Source organism: Stegostoma tigrinum, chromosome 5, assembly GCF_030684315.1.
Source record: "Stegostoma tigrinum isolate sSteTig4 chromosome 5, sSteTig4.hap1, whole genome shotgun sequence".
NCBI lineage: Eukaryota > Metazoa > Chordata > Chondrichthyes > Orectolobiformes > Stegostomatidae > Stegostoma > Stegostoma tigrinum.
In genome coordinates this window covers 86339538-86360639 of record NC_081358.1, presented here as the reverse complement: position 1 = coordinate 86360639, position 21102 = coordinate 86339538, and the positions used below count along the sequence as shown (strand labels likewise).

General features: G+C 39.4%; 1 protein-coding gene across 3 annotated transcripts in view; it reads left to right on the top strand.

Moving 5' to 3' along the window:
- The window catches only part of LOC125451905 (cyclic nucleotide-gated cation channel beta-3-like), a 132246-nt gene that overhangs the window by 65837 nt on the left and 45307 nt on the right, over nt 1-21102 (top strand). For 2 of the 3 annotated variants that reach the window (XM_048529640.2, XM_048529639.2), the window contains exons 9-12: nt 12510-12574; nt 16212-16334; nt 18174-18315; nt 20921-21080. In XM_048529640.2, the coding sequence (XP_048385597.1) occupies nt 12510-12574; nt 16212-16334; nt 18174-18315; nt 20921-21080 (490 nt within the window). The remainder of the gene's footprint in view (nt 1-12509; nt 12575-16211; nt 16335-18173; nt 18316-20920; nt 21081-21102) is intronic. The other variant, XM_048529641.2, reaches the window with a different exon arrangement.

Below are 21102 nucleotides of genomic sequence, written 5' to 3'. Positions count from 1 at the left end.
GATCATTGGACAGAAAATTGAAAATATTGAAAACATTTTGCACATGGGAATGATGTGATGCAACCATGTATTTCAATTCACATATTCATAGAAAATCTCTATTCCGATCCGATAAAATGCAATTGTCATAATATACAAAATATGTACTTTTTATGAATATTTATTCATGGGATGAGGGTGTTGCTGCCCAGACAGTATTTATCGCCCAGAGACAGTGGGAACTGCAGATGCTGGAGAATCCAAGATAACGAAGTGTGAAGCTGGAAGAACACAACAGGCCAAGCAGCATCTTAGGAGCACAAAAGCTGACATTTTGGGGCTAGCCCCTTCATCAGAAAAGGGGGTTGGAAAGAGGGTTCTGAAATAAATAGGGAGAGAGGGGGAGACAGATCGAAGGTGGATAGAGGAGAAGATGGAGAGGAGACAGACAAGTTAAAGGGGCGGGGACGGAGCCTGCAGAGGTGAGTATAGGTGGGGAGTCAGGGAGAGGACAGGTCAGACCGGGGAGGATGGACAGGTCAAGGGGACGGGATGAGGTTAGGAGGTAGGAAATGGAGGTGCGGCTTGAGATGGGATGAGGGGATAGGTGAGAGGAAGAACAGGTTAGGGAGGTGGGGATGAGCTGGGCTGGTTTTGGGATGCAGTGGGGAGAGGGGAGATTTTGAAGCTTGTGAAATCCACATTGATACCATTGGGCTGCAGGGTTCCCAAGCAGAATATGAATTGCTGATCCTGCAACCTTCGGGTGACATCATTGTGGCACAGAAGGAGGCCCAGGATTGACATGTCGTCTAAGGAATGGGAGGGGGAGTTGAAAAGGTTCGCGACTGGCAAGTGCAGTTTTTTATTGCGAACCGAGTGTAGGTGTTCTGCAAAGCAATCCCCAAGCCTCCGCTTGGTTTCCCCAATGTAGAGGAAGCCTCACCGGGTACAGGGGATGCAGTATACCACATTGGCAGATGTGCAGGTGAACATCTGCTTGATGTGGAAAGTCATCTTGAGGCCTGGGATGGGGGTGAGGGAGGAGGTGTGGGGGCAAGTGTAGCACTTCCTGCGGTTGCAGGGGAAGGTGCCGGGTGTGGTGGGGTTGGAGGGCAGTGTGGAGCGGACAAGGGAGCCCCGGAGAGAGCGGTCTTTCCGTAAAGCAGACAAGGGTGGGGATGGAAAAAATGTCTTTGGTGCCCATTTATTGCCCATCCCTAATTACCCTGATGGCAGTTCGGAGTCAACCACATTGCTGTGTGTCTGGAGTCACATGTAGGCCAGATCAGGTAAGGATGGCAGTTTTCTTCCCTGAAGGACCTTAGTGAACCAGATGGATTTTTATGATGATTGACAATGGGCTCATGGCAATCATTAGATTCTTAATTCCAGACATTTCATTGAATTCAAATTCTACCGTCTGTCATGGTGGGATTTGAACCTGTGTCCCCAGAGCATTATCAGGTTCTCTGGATAATACCACTAGGCCATTGACTTCCCCTATGTAGATATACAGCGCCAAGACAATCACAGAGTCCTAAGGCTCCCCCTTTTAAAATTTTCTCAGGATGTCAAACCTATAATGAACCTATCGGCAAGAGGGAAATCGTGCTTGACAAATCTACTGGAACCTTTTAGGATGTGACTCAGAGTTGATGAGGGGACTCCAGATGGTGTGGTTTACTCGGGCTTTCAAAAATCTTTCAAAAGCTTTGAAAAAATAGTGTGTAAAATTAAAGCAAATAGAATTGAGGATACTATATTGAGATGGATAGGAAACTGTCTGGCAGAGACGAAACAATGAGTAGAAGCACACAGATCTTTCCTCAGATGGCAGATATTGACTAGTGGGGTAGTGCAGGGATTAATGCTGGGACTGCAACTATTCAAGATATATCTTACAATGATTTTGATGCAGGAAATGAATTATAGCATCTCCAAATAAGTAGATAATTCAAAGATGGGTGGAGCGGTGACCTATGAAGAGTTGTAGAGATGTTTCATTGTGATCTGGACAAGCTGAGCGAGTAAGAAAATACATGGCAGATGCAGTATAGTGTCGATAATTGTGGTTATCCACTTTGGGAGCAAATAGAGAAAGGCAGGTTATTATCTGAGTGGCTATGATTTGAGAAAGGAGAATGTGCAACAAGACCTGGATGTCCTTGTATGTTTGTCATTGAAGGTAAACATGCAGGTACAGCAGGCAGTAAAGAAGGTAATTCAGTGCAATGTAGCTGTTAACTTTCCTGCTCCTCTGATGCTGCTTGGCCTGCTGTGTTCATCCAGCTCTACACCTTGTTATCTCTGTAATTCATTTCAACATGATTTTAATAGAGGAGCAGGGATATCTTACTGCAATCGTGCAAGGCCTTGGTGAGGCCACACATGTAACATCATGTACAGTTTAAGTCACTTTTTCTGAGAAAGGATGTTCTTGCTACAAAAGGAGTGCATCAGAGGTTTACCTGACTGTTCTGGATGGCAGGATTAACATATGAGGAGAGGTTGGACTGGTTAAGATTGTATTCACTGAGTTCATAAAAACGAGAGGCTGCTCATAGAAATATATAAAATTCTAACAGGACAGGGTAGGTGCAGGAAGGATGTTTCCAGTGACAGGGGAATCCAGAACAAAGGGTCACAGTCTCAGAATACCACGTAGCCTACTTAGGGCCGAGATGAGGAGAGATTTCTTCACACAGAGAGCGATGAGTCTGTGAACTCAGAAAGCAATCAAGGCCAAAATATCGGGTATTTTGAAGAAGGAGTTGGATATACCACTTCAGGCTAAAAGGGATCTAAAGATAGGCTGGAAAAGCAGGAAGAGCCTATTGAGTTGGATGATCAGCCGAGACCATAATGAATGGAGGAACAGGCTTGAAGGGCTGAATGGCCTACTGCTGCTCCTTTTTCCTATATTTCTACATTTACATTACTTTCAACTAAAGTGATGCGTCTGTTTTGTTGTCCTTTTCCCTTGTGTCACACTGTGATGGAGATGTTTGCGATATACAAATCAGCATAAATTCAATCACTGCTGAATTAAAATTAGCTGAAAGGGATTACTGCAACTTATTTTCCTATGGTTTGTGAAGTGTTTTGACTTATTGATAGAATTGGTGGAATGATAGAGCTAACCAATGATTTCAACTCACAGGAAGAGAAATTCAACTACATTTGTCCATTTTTCAGCTATAAAGGTCATTATTGGGGCATGCAAATTTGGCAGCAAACTGTGAACAAATGTGGTGAGAAATACTGACAACTCACCAATTTTAATCAAATGAGCCACAGTCCTAATTTTGCACATACCTCTATCAGACATTTTTGAACACATTTTACACTTTTAGTGCTAGTTAAATTTTCCCCAAAGTGTCAATTGAATCAAAGGTTCTGCTTTCAGAATGACTTGAAATTCTGAATCAATTTTAAAATTCTGATACACAGAACAAAATTGTACCAATACAGCTAACAATACTTATTGTTTGACAATGACGTATCGGGTGATGATTTTGTTATCTTTCTTTGACAACAAAGCACCATAGTTTTGCACCATGGAAAATTTTGAATGGATGAAAGCAAAATAAAAGCAGCTAAGTCACTTGCTGAGTACTTTAGAGTCTGTTCATGCAAACCATAGCTAATATATTCAACGCATCCCGCAGCGCGAAGCGAAGCATACATGTTATAGAGATTTAAATAGGAGCTCCAAAGGGGGCAGAACAGAACTGTGGGTATTAAATATTTAAAACTGAAAAAATTCATCTTTAAGCAATCTCTGATGCAGCTACTTCTGGTTTGACCAGAGTTGGTTTGATGGTCAGACAACTAACTTGATCTTAGGCAGCAGGTCTGTTACTAAGATAATAAAGTGTGAAGCTGGATGAACACAGCAGGCCAAGCAGCATCTCAGGAGCACAAAAGCTGACGTTTCGGGCCTAGACACTTTATTATCTTGGATTCTCCAGCATCTGCAGTTCCCATTATCTCTGATACAATTAGGTCTGTTACTAAAATATTTTAAATGAATTTGCATCTTTCCACTTCAACTTTTAAAGCTCATAGGCCATGTATCCCAGATGTCAGAAATCATGACAGATAAAAGTTGATTTCTGCGATAAAGGGATTTTCATATGAGGAAAAGGTGACCTGTATTTGTTGAAGATTGAGAAGTGTACTCATTGGAGTTTAGATGAGTGAGAAGTGATCCTACTGAAACATTTGTGATTCGGAAGGACTTAGCAAATTAGACACTGGAAGGATGTTTCCCTTCATGGGGAAAGCTAAAACTAGAGGACACAGTTTCAAACTCAAGGGTGGCATGGGGGCACAGTTTGCACAACACAGAGGCATAGTGGTTAGCACTGCCACCACACAGCACCAGGGACTCCAGTTCAATTCCAACCTCAGGCGACTGTGTGGAGTTTGCACATTCTCACTGTGTCTCTGTAGGTTTCTTCGGGTGCTTGGGTTTCCTCCCAGGATGTGTGGTTAAATTTGTTCTCTAAGATAGCATTAGTCTTGGAAGTCACTTCCTCAGTGAGGTCCAAATATATTGAATACAAGAAAGGTCCCGACCTGAAATGCCAGCTTTTGTGTTCCTCTGATGCTGCCTGACCTGCTGTGTTCTTCCAGCTCCACACCGTGTTGCGTTTGAACATATTCATTACTAAGTTTGAATGATTTTAAATCAACATGGAAGTCAAGCTTTCCCAATCAAAAAATGATGGTATTGTTTAATTCATTCTGATGGTATTCCAAATGTATCAGTGCATCATTTGAAAACAAGTGCCATAATTTGGAATCAGTCATAATTACATACATTCATGTTACAGTATTAAAGCATTTAAAAGCAACCCCAGCTTGTTAAGTCTGTGGGAGTAATCATAAGCATTTTAAACTCACCCATTCCCTTCCAACTGCCACATAACCTCTCCTTCTGGTGCAAATGTACCCAGTCTACCAGACTGACCTGTCTGACCATTTCACCAGAGTGACCAACTCTGTAGAAGAGCAAGGAATATTTTGTCAAAGGAGAAGGGGTCCCATAATTTCTGCAGGCACAGCGTAGACATATTCCCACAAAGCAAAAAGGGGTGGTACTGCCAAATCTGAAGGATTTTGGTTTTCCAGAAGCATAACGCTAAAATAAAGCCAAAAAAACAAGACACAGCTTATGGCAATTTCAGAAAAAGTAAAACAGAGATGAAGTGAGAGAATGCAATTAGAAAAGTGTAGCAGATACAAGATTGTATTGCCAGGTAAAATTAAGGAAAATTCAAAGATGTCTTATCAGTACATCAAGAGCAAGTGAATGACTGTGGACAGAGCATAGTCTATCAGAGAATTCGATGGTAACTTATGTATGGAGGCAGAAGGTGTGGTCAAGGTCCTACATGAGTATTCTGATTCTGTATCTGCAAAGAAGGAAATGATGCAGACATTCAAATTGAAGAGGCAAGTATGAAGTGTTGGACAAAACAAGCATAATGTAAAAAAAAGTGCTGGATAACAGACATCCTTGAATGTGGATAAATCACCAGAGCTGGTTGAACTGTATCCTAGATTGTTAGAGGAAACTGAGGAGGAAATGTTCTGAGGATCATTTTCCAATCATCACTAGATTCATGTCAAGTTGCAGAGGATTTGAGGCCTGCACATCTTATACCATTGTTCAAAAGGTTGCAAGGTATAGACCAATAAATTCTAGGCCAGTTGGTCAGACCTCAATGGTGGACAAATTATTAGAACCAATATTGAACAGGGATAAAATTCTGGAATTACATAAGACACAGATTATGTCACAGTTAGAGTTTTATGCACAGTTCTGGCCACCACATGACTGGAAGGACATAATTGCTCAAGAGAGAGAATACAGAGCACCTTTACAAGAATCATGCCATGCTTTGAAAATTGTAGCTATGAGAAAAGATTGGATAATGTTTTTTTCCTTAGAACAGAGGAGCTGAGGGGGTAACTTAATTGAGGTGCGGAAAATAATAAGAGGTTGGATAAAGTGGACAGAAGACCAAATTTACCCTAGCAGAGAGGTCAATTACTGGGGACACAGATTTAAAGCGATTTGTTAAAAAGATTAGAGGAGACATCAGGAAATACTTTTTCACCATTAAGGTAGTAGGAGTCTGGAAATCAGTACCCAGTTTGGTGGTGAAGCTGAAAATCCTCATCCCTCAACTATTTAAAAGAAACTTGGATCTGTACCTGGAGAGCTGTAAACCTGCAAGACTACAGTCAAGATTTTGGAAAATGGAATTAGAATTGGCAGCTAGTTCATTCAGCCAAGGCAGACTCAGCAGGCTGAACAGCCTTTATCTAATCTGTAACATTAATATGGTTCCAGATAATAAGTAACTAATCTTGTATTATTCACTCATGGGACTTGGGTGTCACTATCTGGGTCAGCGCTTATTACCCATCCCTAGTTGCAGTTATCCATCATCTTTGCAAGGGGAAGTAAGGATGAGCAATAAATGTTGGCCCAGCCAATGATACCCACTTCTTACAAGTGCATCATAAAAACAAAGTAAATTAAAACATAAATGCAGCAACTGTGGGAAAAACAAGGGTGCAGTAGAATTAAACTTATAAATATATCATAAAATATCAAAACTAGCAACTCACCAAGGCTACTCATAGAACACTTCCAAAACTACATGTTCTACCATATCGAAGGACAAGAGCAGCAAATACCACCTTCAAGTTTTCCTCCAAGTCACACATCATCCTGACTTGGAATATAACCCTCTACCTTGCATGTTAACGGGTCACAAATATGGAATTCATTTCCTAGTTGTCCGCAGCTAAATTGCTATGTGTCTCAAGGACTTGACCTCTGAAATTATGGAGGTACAGGTTCAGCATGATTCAGGGTGAGAATGAAGACTGCATCACACTGACCACCTTTACCTCATCATCAGCAGTGATGAGCGGCTGAACAGGCTGCTGGCAAGAGTCACCATATCCAAGATTAATGGCCTGCTGTAGTGTCTTCTGAGGTAGTTTGAGATGGGCCACAATGATATTGTGAGGCTAATGTTTTTCAAGGCTGAAGACTGAAGATGGAGGCTGGAGTCAGTCATTGTGCAGGGACTGTTCCCTGAGATGTTGAGGGTCGATGCCAACATGAATACTAGCAAGCTGCAAATGCCAGGTATCCACTCAAACACCCAGGTTCTCAGTTTCTCACTGGTACCCGGGCAAATCACAAACTGCATAGAAATGAGGCAAGATTACCCAATAGTGAGATGCTAGTGCATGCGCATAGCGTCCTCATTCATTTACTCGTGAGGTTCTCACCTAGTTATTAATATCTTAAGGGGAAAATCAGTATTTTTTTCTTGCTATTGAAAATCTCATTTTTCAATTCTGCCTCATTTTCCCAAATTTCTCACCATTTCCCAAGCAGCTTGAGGACTAGGAAAATTCTGTTGCTCAAAGCAGAATGCTCCCTGCTCTAGAAAACAGTCTAATTTATAGCTCCACAATGTTATGAAACAGAGATTCATAGGATCATAACATTATTAAGTAATAGAGTCTTAACAGCTTAGGAGAAGGGTATTCAGCTCACTGAGTCCAGACCTTCTCTCTGTAAAGCAATCTAATCAATCCCATAACTCAACTATAGCCTCTTAGCTCCTTAAAGTTATTTTCCTCATGTTCTGATCCAATTTATTTCAAAGCCATATCCCCAGATGCACCAGAAATGTTCACATTATAATCAGCAGAAAGTTCTGCACATGCACATTTATTGACAGTAAAAATAAAATGGCACCACCAAAATAAGCAGAGGCAGCCAATATAAGCAAACAGGACTGAATGGCACTGCGGGCGCTCTTGACAGGGGTACTCCACAGCCCTGTTTTGCACGTAAATATGGAGATCGTTTTAGTGGTATAGCAGGCATTCTTTTATTTTAAAATCACACATTATTGCTGCTTCCATTACCCTCTTAGGAAGTGAGCTCCAAATATTGGTGCTTCTATATCTATTACATAAAATCTTCACTTTGTGTCTTCTAGTCTTTGTACATTCAACTAATGCTACTGTATCTAAATCTGTCATAATCTTGTGGACTGTTATCAAATCCTCCTCAGCTTCCTTTCAAGGAGAATAAATTCAGCTTCTCTAACCTACTTTTGTAATTAAAATCACCCATTCTTGAAACCATTCTGGAACTGCAACTGCATCCTCACAATGAACCCCACTTTCTTCCTCAAGTGAGACAACCAGAAAATAATGCAAATTCTAGTTATGGCTGCAGTACAGCTTTATATCAGTTCGGCACAACTTTCCTGGTCTTTTACTGAATAGCTCCATTTATGAAATATGATGGGCTGAATGGCCTTTTTCTGCACGATACCTTATCTATAGTTCTAGGTGAAAAAATAAATAGCCAAAAATATAAGTGACAATATAAAGGCAGCAACCTTGGGACAATTTCAGGGCTGCACACATTCAGCCCTGTGTTTCTTCCACAATTCCCAAACTACAGGACTCAAGCCACTCCAGCAATGCTACCTACACTCCCACAGGCAAGACAACCCCTCAATGAATGGCAGGACGCTAGAAATGTGGCGGAATAAAGGGAATTTTGGGTACTTATCCACATATCCCTGAATGTGGCAGGAGAGATTAATAGAGTACTTAAGAAGGCATATGGGACACTTGTCTTTATCAGTCTTAGCAGAAATTATATCAGGGAGATTACAGAGTCATAGAATTATACAGCACAGAAGCAGATCCTTCGTTCCAACTCGTCCATGCTGACAGGGTATCCTAAACTGATCTAGTCCCATTTGGCCCATATCCTGCTGAACTCTTCCTATTCATGAACCCATCCAGATGCCTTTTAAATGTTGTAATTGTACCTGTCTCTATCATTTTCCATTGGCAGCTCATTCCATAAACGCACCACACTCCAAAACATTGCCCCTTGGGCCTTTTTTAAATCTTCCCTTCTCTCACTGTAAACCCATGCCCTCCAGTTCTGGATATTTTACCCTCAGCAAAAGACCTTGGCTATTCACCCTATCAATGCCCTTCATGATTTCATAAACCTCTATAAAGTCACCCCTCAGCCTCCGTCACTTCAGGGGAAATATGGCCCAGCCTATTCAACCTCTCCCTATAGCCCAAACCCTCCAATCCAGCAACATCCTTGAAAATCTTTTCTGAACCCTTTCAAGTTTATGCTGCAGCTCTACAAAACGCTGGTGAGACCACACTTGGAATATTGTGTCCAGCTCTGGTCACCCTGTTATAGGAAAGATGTGGAAGCTTTGGAGAGGGTGTAAAGGAGGTTTACCAGGATACTGCCTGGACTGGAGGGCTTGTCTTAAGAGGAGAGGCTGACTGAGCTCGGACTTTTCTCTCTGGAGAGAAGGAGGAAGAGAGGTGACCTGATCGAGGTGTACATGGTAATGAGAGGCATGGATAGAGTTGATAGCCAGAGACTTTTCCCAGGGCAGGATTGACTGCCACGAGGGGTCATAGTTTTAAGGTGTTAGGAGGAAGGTATAGAGGAGACGTCAGAGGGAGGTTCTTCACCCAGAGAGTTGTGAGCGCATGGAATAGCTTGCCAGTGGTAGTCGTGGAAGCGGAGTCATTAGTGACATTTAAGCGACTGCTGGACATGCACATGGACAGCAGTGAATTGAGGGGAATGTAGGTTAGGTTATTTTATTTTTGGATTAGAATTATTCCACGGCACAACATTGTGGGCCAAAGCGCCTGTACTGTGCTGTACTTTTATATGTTCTATTTTCTATGTTTAACAACATCCTTCCTATACCAGAGAGACCAGAACTGAACACAGTATTCTAAAAGTGGCCTCACCAATACCGTGTGCATGATATCCTAAATCCTTTACTTAATGCACTGACCAATAAAGGAAAGCATACCAAATGGCTTCTTCACTACCCTGTCTCCTTGCGACTCCACTTTCAAGGAACTATGCACCTGCAGTCCTAGGTCTCTTTGTTCAACAACACTCCCCAGAACTGTACCATTAGTGTATAAGCCCTGCCATGGTTTGCTTTACCAAAATATAATACATCACATTTATCTAAATTAAATTCCATCTGCCACTCCTCCGTCCATCGGCCCATCTGATAAACATTACATTGGACTCTGAGATAATCTTCTTTGTTGTCCACTACACAACTAATTTTGGTGTCATTTGCAAACTTAGTAACCATAATCCTATACTCACATTCAGATCAATTTTGAATTCTTGCGGCACACCACTGGTCACTGGCCTCCAGTCCAAAAACCGACCCTCTGCCACCACCCTCTGTCTCCTAGTTTCAAGCCAATGTTGGAGCTGTACAAAACTTTGATTCATCCACAGCAAGATTACTTGTGCAGTTCTGTTGCCTCATTACGGGATGGATGTGGTTGCTGTGCAGGGGTTGCAGAGGAGATTCACCAGGATGTTGCCATGGATTGAACATTTCAGCTATGAAGAGAAACTGAATGTGTTCCAGGTTATTATTGGAGCACAAAAAGGCTGAGTGGGGACCTACTTGGAGTTATTGTCCACATGGTACAGTGTGATGTATTAGTATAAACAATGAATAATGACAATTAATCTGTTCACTGTAAAAGAGCCTGTCTTCATCTAAAATCCACTCGTGCATACCTTTCAGCAAAATCAATTATAATCATTAGAAGTAGGAATTTTTTTTCAAATTTTCTTCACCCCAGGCCAACATTCTGCTGCTAAAAATAGCACTTTCACTACAAAGTAATGAAAAGTGCTCAAAGTGATTTCAAACTGCAAAGATCTGGTGCATATTTGACTTATATACCACAGTCACAAAGCCCAGTTTTGGTCTGACATGTTCAGGGTATGTTTCATTAGTGCAATTATTAGCTATTAAAGCAATAAGTGGACAATGCAGCAGTCACAAATTTGGGAAATACATGTATTGTGATATTCATGAAACTGGGGTTACTACCAGTTGCAAAAGGGCAGTCCATTTTTCCAGTCGGGTAACTAGCAATCACTGATTTGTAAACCAGACAACAATGGTTAATTCAATCAAGTTATACTCTCAGCACGAACAAGGGCTGCAAATCAAATGACCGGGCATGGAGGTCAGCACTTTTGGTTTTCCAGGAACTAATTTTAGTCTACTCTGATCACATGAGGGTGTAAACCAGCTGGGTGGAGTCATTCAAATTACCTTCAACTACCCTTGTATTTTGTACAGCAGAAAGTGATTTCCTTCATCCATAGTGTGGAGCTGGAGGACCACCTCCACACTGTGTTATCTCAGACTCCAACATCAGCAGTTCTTACTACCTCTGAGCGAGTTACTTCATCCATAGCTTTGTGTCTTAGGATAAAGTGATTTCAACTACTGATTGTTAATGTCTCCAATTAATTTTCTTATTAATGCAAATAAAACACTTCATGCTGGAATTCGTTTATATGCTATTTTAAGTACATTGCCTAGCAATTTGGACTTCAATCTTGCATACAAAACTTAGATAAATCAAGAACCTTTTTTTTTAAATGTGTCACTGTAAAATATATTTAATGCCAACTTAAAGTACAAGCCCTTCCTACTCTATGCCTAGTCTTGGATTTGGTAAAGGGTTACAATAAATTTAATCAATAGTCCTTATTCCTTGTGCTGCTGATCTCAACTTTTAAACTCTTTTTAATGGTGAGATTAATTAGCCATCTACAGTGAGCAGTCTTCACTGCCTTTAGAGAGAGGTGGCAGGGGGTAGAGTATTTTATCTCGCTTTCTGTTGAGATTGGAATGAGATCAGCCAGATGGACCTCATTAAATATGTGTTCCCTGATTGGGGCTGTTAATCTGGCCCAATCAGGGAGCCCTGGCTGACAGATAAGAACAGGGGTGTCAAACACCCTAGCCACTCTAAGAGCTGGCTCTGAGGGAGCTGGATCAATGTCAAGGATTCTCCACTTATAAATAAAGGGTAACTTGATGCAGGAATATGGCCTCTTTGATGTTATTTCATCTTCTGATTTATTTTTGATTTAGCTCCCTCCCTTTTTCCCTTTCTGTCCCTCATCTTTTGTGGTCTGCTTTGCCCTCAGTGGGCTTTACGTGTAAATTAATTAATTAGTAAACATGGTGTTTAACTGGTCTTCCTTAATAAATGAAAAAATACCACAGGCGATTTGGTGATGGAGAAAAGCTATTTAGTTACGTGTAAGAGCACTTTGGATATAAAAGCCAGCCGTCTTCACTCAAATAAGTGTCTATCCAATCTCATATGGTGTTTCTATCATCACAAATCATTTTACATCATAACAGTAGTGATTGCACATCAAAATATCTGATTAGATTTGAAGTACTTGGGACCGCCTGAAGACATACTAAGGTGCACTAAAATTTCAGGTTTGTGGATGCATAATACCAACAACGAAACCTCTCCATTAGCTAAGCACTGCAGCTACAAGAAATATGTTTGTATAGAAATATTCAATAGTCTTGTTATGTTTTCTTCACTTTTACTGCATCCAGTATTTAGCATTCTTTGAATTTAATTATCGATTGGAGGCTATAATGGAAAAAGCCTACATCTATAGGTAAGCAACCATTTAAATGACAAATCAATGTACATTTTTGTGAAAGTCTTTAGTAATAAAATGCCATGATAGTTGAATCAACGTTAAGAAATGCAATGGATTTTGTTTTTAAATATGCAATTGAAATTTGTCCCACTTTTAAATCAAATTAAATTGATGATTAATTTTAGCTGTGAAACTGGAAGATTGCTGAGAGTTGCATTTACTTGGTATAGCTTTAACTTTAAGATTATGTCTTATCCTTGGTTTTCCCCAACAGAGGAACTCATTTCACCTGCTCTTGCTGCGCTCTTTATGATGCCACTTCCAGAAATTTTCAGGGCAACACTTCTGTCGACATCCTTTGGAATATGTCCAACAAAAGTTGGCAATCACTGTTACTTAAATACAAATGCCATCGTGGTTCAATATGCTGCTGCCATAGTGTGATACGTACTACTGCATATCCTGGGTATTGGGTGTCTACCCATATAGTTTATACTTCATTAATCTGGCACGCTCTGGTCGGGCAATCTTTGTGCTTTGGCACCTGCAGTGCAGTTTCTCAAAGAACCTTCAGTGTTTCCAGTTTCTGGCACCCCAGAATGTTTCAAATTTTCCAAAGAAGACCCATTTTATGTTGAAGCATGGAAGATTTCCAGGCAATTAACTGGTGTAAAGGTGGTTTGAGGGATGAAAACATGGTTCCCCTCATTTAATTGTTGTCATTCCCAGCATGTAAGAACATAAGAACTAAGAATGGCAGGAAGCAATTTAGCTCCTTCAAGCTTGCTTTGCCATTTACTTCAATGATAGTTGATCTCATCTTGGTCTCAGCAACGCTTTTCTGCCCACTCCCCACATTCTCTCAATTTATTACTAATTAATAATCTGTCTATGTCCTCCTTAAAATGTACCAACATGCATGACATTCATGACCCTTTGAGAGAAGAAATTCACCCTCATCTCCATTTTAAATCTTCCATCCTTGTGTTAAAACTATAACGTCTCATTACAGAGCACACCATATTCGAAAACGGCCTGTCTACATCTACTTTGTCACTCCTCTTCAGAATCTTACACACTTCAACTGGATCTCTTCTGAATCTGCTAAACTGTAGCAAATAAAGGCCAGAACAGCTCAATTTTTCAACTTAAAACAAGCCTTTCATCTTTGGAATTAATCTAGTGGATATTGTCCAAACTGCCTCCAATGCAAATACATCCCTAATTAAGTAAGGTGTCCAAAATTGTACACCATACTCTAGATTAAAGGGCTGAAAAAGGATTTCACACAGAGGAAGGCAAGAGATCCCAGAAAAAACATTTCAAAGAGCAGGCAGCAAATAAAAATTTCCAGTACTTAATACCTGTCACTGTGACAGGCATTTCACTATTTATGAGCTTGAAACAGCAACAAAGAGAGCAGCAAAGCATAATCAAGGCCTTATCAACACAGCAACAGAATTATTGAAAATGTTAGAATTAGGCTCATCACTATAAGCACTATGTGAGGCTTACAATGTTGGATCATCCACCGTGTATGATTTAAAGACCCAAAAGGATCGAATCCTTTAGCTTTTATCTGAGTGGAAGTAAGAAAGTTATGGCAGTTCACAAGACCTTAAAGGAAGAAATATTTAGTAAGTTAAATAATGAACTCATGGCTTTGTCAGAATGCTGGAATGAGCATTTCTGGTGAGATGTTAATTGCCCAAGCAAAAATATTCATTTAGGTAATAAGTTGTCCTTCTCTAAGCATTAAGTAGTAGATCAGAACAATGGAAGAGTCTCCCCTAACAGTAGATAACAGATCCAGTGCTCTCTTCTGACGGTTGTTTTGTTCTGTTTTTTTTGGAAGAAAGGGTAAGGCAGAGGTCCAACCAGTCTGCTAGAGGCACAAGGGTAAACAGCTTGGGGAGGGCCTTGTGTTTTATTTTAATAGCCTTAATGGGTGTGGCCAGCTCTCACTGATCAAGATTTTTTTGAGTTTTGATTTGTCGGTAGCATCAGAAGCTGTTGGGATCACAACAAAGTTGGGTGCTTCAGTAAATGTCACCTGGCTACTACTCTCTCTGAATTTCCTCTTTCTTTTCCTCCTGGGTTGGAAGACTGCATGAGAGTCAGTTTCTGAATTTGCCAAAACATGTGTTTATGGGATGTTACTGTACTGAAATAATTAATTAGTAATAGTTACTGTATCTATTATTCAGTTAAGTTTTCCAATATACTACAGTCTTCTTTCTTTGATTGTATTTTAACTACAGTGTCTAAAAAAATTATGTTTTGCTTAACATCAAATAGTTTGACCAATTGAATTACATCAGGCACACAGCACGTGATATACACTCATAATAAAGAAATAGGTAGGGTCTGGGCTGCCTTCTTAAAATATTTTGAAGGGGTCTGGATTGGCTCATAACTACCAACACAGAGACAGGTGATTCTATCCATTGATAATATTGACTTTACATCACAATTCTCTTCAATACTGTGTGAAATATTTTGATTACAATTAGTGACAAACCTAGTATTCTTCACCAATACAGGATAATGAATTCCAGTACTCAGGAAGATAAAATTTACCTCTACAGGGTTATCAGAAATTTGCTGAGGCATTATAGTACCATTATGAAGGTGGAGGAAAACAGAAATTTGTAACAATATGCAAATAATTAACTAAATTAGTAGAACGGTAGGTTCATTGTATAATCAAATGGCATTGGAAACTGACATATAAGAAAGCACTTCACGATTCTGTTATAAATATGAATTTTTATCTACTTATCTTAACTTTATGGCAGGACAGGATTATCATTTTGGTTTCTATTTCCTGATCAAAGGCAGCCAAATGGAGAAACAGTTTGATTGTCAGGCCGGTGGCCCAAGGAGCATGAATAATGTTTGGAGGGAAAGATTGTGGAGTCGTCAGTGGGGGAGGAGGAGCTGGGATGCTCACAGGCCAAGGAGAAGATGCAATTTAGCGAGCAGGAGGGTATCTAGGGAAGTGATCATGGGGTATCAAGGTCCCTGGAGGACATTGGAGGAGACAGGCTTTCAGGGTGAAAGGTTTGATTGCAGAAGATGGTGCAATAGCTGGTGAAGCTAACAGCATTGATTGGGTGAAGGTATGTGAATGAAACACTCCTGCTCCTTCTGGTTCACAAATAATGATAGAAAAGCAATCTTCATTCCCCTTCAGTTCCTTTGGTTTCTCGGACTGACTAATTCTACAGCTGAAACACAGATGTTGGATGAGGTTTTATCTCATTTACACGGAGTTAAAATTGAGCCCAAACTTTGAAGCAGACAGCCTAATTACAATATGTAAATAAAAGTTACTCCTTCTCAGAGCATTTTGACTATTCATCACTTCAATAAAAGTGATGGAAGTGAATGGATTTGACAATGGCTTGATTTCAGATTTGAAATTTTTAATGCTTTAGACTAAACACCCAAACCCACGCATTTTGTGCTTTAAATTTAGTCCAAATGTGGGCTATAATATCTATTCTTTATAATACACAGTTCTCAGTGTGTGGTGCAGTTGCTTCATAGTGCTGCCTCAGTGATTATTTTACAATCTACAGCTACTTTGTTGCAAAGTGAGAGATTCACTAACTAGCTAACTAGCACATTCATTTCATTCTGCTGACAGAGTTGCACGAACAACAGGATACCTGCTTTACCTCCTGCATCTAAATGCTTGTATTTATTACTGGGCATCGGTGTACGAAGGTATTAGCAGCACCAAATGGGTCTACAATGGCAAAGGAAATAGGTAACCATTTTATCATTCTGAGTTTGCTGCAAATTAGAAAAGTAGAACATCATAAGGCTGTGTTTTAAAATTCAAATCTATTAGTGGTCAATATTTGCTACCTTTCTGTCTATGTGCTGTTCCTTGTTTCTCTTGCTCTTGGCGATCCTGGAAATATCTCCCAGAGGTAGAGAAAGATAGTGGAGAGCAAACAATGACAAACAAAGATGTTGAAGTTCATTATTCAAGCAAAAATTATAGTATTCTTTTGGCTATATTGCATTACTTCACTGAACTCAAAACTATCATTTCTGAATACAACAGTAATTTTTTTAACACCAATAACTTTACTGTTTCACGTCTGCAGTTAAAATCTAGATTGCCAACATTATTTTAATACTCCATGTTAAACAAAAATCTGAACAATTTCAAGCAATTATCTTATTTTGTGGATCAATAAAACAGTTATCCAGTTTTGGGGTCCAGATGATCCCTGTGTCAGTGCTGTTTTATGGTTTTGATTCATTACATTGCCTCACAATCACACTGAAAGATTCATAGGCGGAATGTAGAAATGCCAGGCAGTAATTTATTAAAATAAATACTAACAGTATCAAGTATAAATCATTTATATTCATATTTAAAATCTGTCAATCGCTTTTAGCTTTAATTAAGTTCTGATTATTTTATTTCCGTGTTTTGAATTGTTTCTTCTCCTTGACCCTGCAGAGTGTCCAAATCTTATTAAGAATAGTGCTTATGTATTTTCCTTATATTTTAACGTGGAGTTTTGACAGTGAATGATTTTTAAGTAATGACATCCATATGGATTTATACCTAAAGTTGACTTTTGTTTTACTTTTTCAGCTATTTATTTTTTCCTTCTTGCCCATTGGTAAATTTTTTAAGTACGTCCACTGTTCCCTTTAATGCCCAGAACACCTTCCTGAGGCTTGCTGGGATTCCAAGTAGATTTCAGCAAATATTTTAGATGTGCAATTATATTTTTAGGTTTTCTTTTACTTGATCAGGTGTACTTAATAATTTTAGCACTTTATTCAAGTTACAGGATATTTTGCTGTAAACTGCTTGCTATTTGATGGGAAAAAAATCCTTTTGGACCGATTTTCAGCTGTTGTTTTTGTTCTTAGTTCTTTATATGTTTGCAGATCTCCAATTAAGTTTCAACCAACTCAGCTAAAAATCAGCAACTAATGGCACAGTTGGCAAAATGCCTTCATTCCAAAACTGGAGGCAGGGGAAGTATGTGGAGAAAGAAGTGTATTCTCTTGGTGCCCATTCTAGAGTGTCTGGGTGGGATGGTCTTTGGAGAGTCAGTGTGGACTTGATGGGCCAAAAGGCCTGCTTCCACACTGTAGGGATTTTGTGAACATCTCATTAACATTTCACAAAATAACTACTATAGGAATGTACTGGTTCCTGTTATGCAATCATGTGGATGTTGCCCAAACAGCACAGCGAATGTATATAGAGTTGTTCTTTTTTTTCATTAGCGTATTCTTTTTGCTTAATGGAAGGGAAGAAGGATATTTGTTTTCAGTGCCAATCTTTAATTATTCTGACATGGCAGCCTTTCTTTTGGACATCTACAGTTCTTTAATGAGGCTACTTCTGCACTATTAATTTGTATCTTATTCCAAGGTAAGTATTTAACTACTTATAACGCACTTTGAACATTTGCCAGATGAGAAAAGCATGATAGAAAAGCATAGTCTGTTGTTTTTTTTCCTAATCCTTCCTGTTTCTCTACATACTGCTGTTCTAACCAACACCTTCATTCCAAAATTCTCCCCCAGTTTAAATGAAGTTTCAACTACTCAAAATATTTGTGTTCTCCAGGTACCTGAGATGTTACTATTGGGCAATCCGCTCTTTGATCACTATTGGTGGTATTTCTGAACCAGTCACTCTCTTTGAAATAATCTTTCAGGGCTGCAATTATTTCATAGGTGTCTTTGTTTTCTCCAGCTTACTTGGTCAGGTAAATGGATACGCCTCAAAATGAATCACTGTTCACTACAGTGTATTCATTGTATCACTTATCAATTGTGGTTCAAGATAAAGAATACAAGCGAAGACTAAAGAAAAGATTTGAAGCTGATATCCCTTAGTCAAATACCATGGAGTAACTTGTTTTCAAAACTTTATTACACTACATGAGAAAACTTTGTTTCAGTAGTTTGACATGAAGTGGAATTGTTCTCTAACAAACTATTTTTCCTTTAAACTTACATAATCTCATAGGATTGTATCACATAACAAAACAGCAATGAACTTCTCAATGTTGAATTGATATAGTCAACAAAATTAAATGACCATTTTTAGTAGGAAGGGGCATCTCACCCAAATAAAGCTAGTAGAACTCTCAGCTACTTAACAGTGAAAGGGGAGAGGGGAAATGAGATGACAACAGCTTCTTCTGTTTTCTTTTATATAATCTATTACACATTTTCTGAAATGATGTTGAAATGGAGCCAACAATAACTTTCAAAAAGAAAGTGAATATATAAATAAAACAAAAACATTTATAAGGAGGCAGAGAGAGAACAGGGCTGTGGGACTAATGCTAAAGCACAGGTATGTGCAGAATGGGCCAATTGACCTCCTCTGGTGCTGTATCACTCTCAGTGCAAAGACCTCTCAATAGGTAAAGTGGTAAGACAGGGCCCCATAGTATTGGAGGTACTATGTTAGCATGAATAGAGAATTGACTAATGGGCAGGAAACAAATGAGTTGAGATAAGGGATTCGTTTTTAGGCTGGCAACCTATAACCAGTGGGGTTCCACAGTGATCAATGCTGGGATTGCAAGTGTTAACAATGTATATCAATGAGTTGGGGGAAGAAAGCAAATGCGCTGCAGCCAAATTTGCAAACAACACAAAAATAAATGGAAAGGGAAGTTGCAAGGGGGATACAATTGGTTAGCAGATATTGATAGGTTAAGTAAATGGCCAATAATTTGGCAAATGGAATATAATCCGGAAAAATGTGAAGTCTTTCATTTTGGAAGGGAGAACAAAAGAACAGAATATTATTTAAAAGGAGAAAAACTGCAGAAAGCTGCAACACAAAGATGCTTGGGGGTTCCAGTACATGAAGCATAAAAAGCTAGCAAACTGGTGCAGCAGATATTTGGGAAGGCTAATGGAATGTTGGCCTTAAGAAAAAGAGGGTTGGAGCTTAAGTATAGGGATGTCTTACTGCAACTCTGTAAGGTGCTGGTTGAGATCACATCTGGAGTACTATCAGCAGTTTGGTCCCTTTATTTAAGGAAAGATATTTCATTGGAGGAAGTTCAGACAGGGTTGTCTGAGATGATGCCTGCTTTGGAGGGATTGTCTTTTGAGCAAAGGCTAAACAGCTTTGGGCTCTACTCATTGCAGTTTAGAAGAATGAGAAACATTGAAACAGGTAGCATTCTTAAGGGGCTTGATAGGGTATTTGCTGAGAGGACATTTCACCTCGTAGGAAAGTTTAGAACCAGAGAATGTAGTCTCAGAATAAAGGAATGGCAATTCAAATTGAGATGAGAAGGACTTCCTTCACTCAGAGGGTTGAGAGGCTTTGGAATTTCTTGCTGCAGAGAGCTGTGGGGGAAGAGTCCTTGTGTATATTTAAGGCTGAGATAGACAATGTTTTGATCAGTAGGGAAATCTAGCCTCATGGAAAAGGGCAGGAAAGTGGACATGAAGAATGTTGGATCAGCCATGATCCTTTCAAATGATGAACATTCTAGGGGTCGAGTAGTATATTCCTGTTCCTGTTTCTCGTTATCTTATGACCTTACTGTCTTTTATTGTGTTTAGTTTTTTTCCTAGCTTTGACTCATTTGCCACATTCCATCTAAATCCAAATTCTTGTTAAAATTCAGCCCTTCAATATAATCGACTATAAAGTAAACTTGCTGGATTCGCCAGACTTGCAGAGTTCAACTACACTTTTTGAAAGTGAACTATCTTGTTTAATGTACAGCACTGGGGAGAAAATCTCTATTCTGTGTTTTCCTTTTGAAACAATCATTTGATTTTCCTTTTAACCATGGGTAAATTATTTGTTCTTCATTGCTATAGCAAATCAACCAAATATATCAAAGTGATTCCAACTTCACGAAGAACTGATGGCCAGTTTTGATGGTCAGACATAAGTAACCGCTTAGCATGTATTGAAGAGGTGGCCATCAGAATTTTTTTCCTACATTGCTGTCATAGAGATAGCATTTGATCTTTTAATCAATCCCTCTCCTCCCCCTGCACCCATTGATCGGTTTGAGCAATAGGATTGAAAATAGAGAGAGATGCAATGAATACAGCTGAACAGACAGTATCCATTTTACAACATTGCTCTAAGTTAAAATTACGTTTTTGTGTGTGGGCTGAAAAAATACAAAAGCAATTGGTTTCAACAAGAGGGCTTTCCTTGACTTCTAAGTTCATATATACAGAGTAAAGGATATATTATCTATTAAGTTGTCTCTGAGATCTTTAACTGAAGAGTAAAGTGGTCCTGACAATAGAGAATGAATCAAGCTCATGACAACACTCTATGGAAATAGTTGTTGAATCATTTCTTTTCCCCATTTTCAGATGCGAGATATCATTGGCAAAGCCACTGCAAATCTAAATTATTACCAAAATTCAATTGACAACACAATGAATTATATGAATGCATATTCAGTTTCAAAATATGTGCAAAATCGTGTGCGTAAGTGGTATGAACATACTTGGGAATCACAAGGCCAGCTGGGTATGTAAACTAATCTCAACCC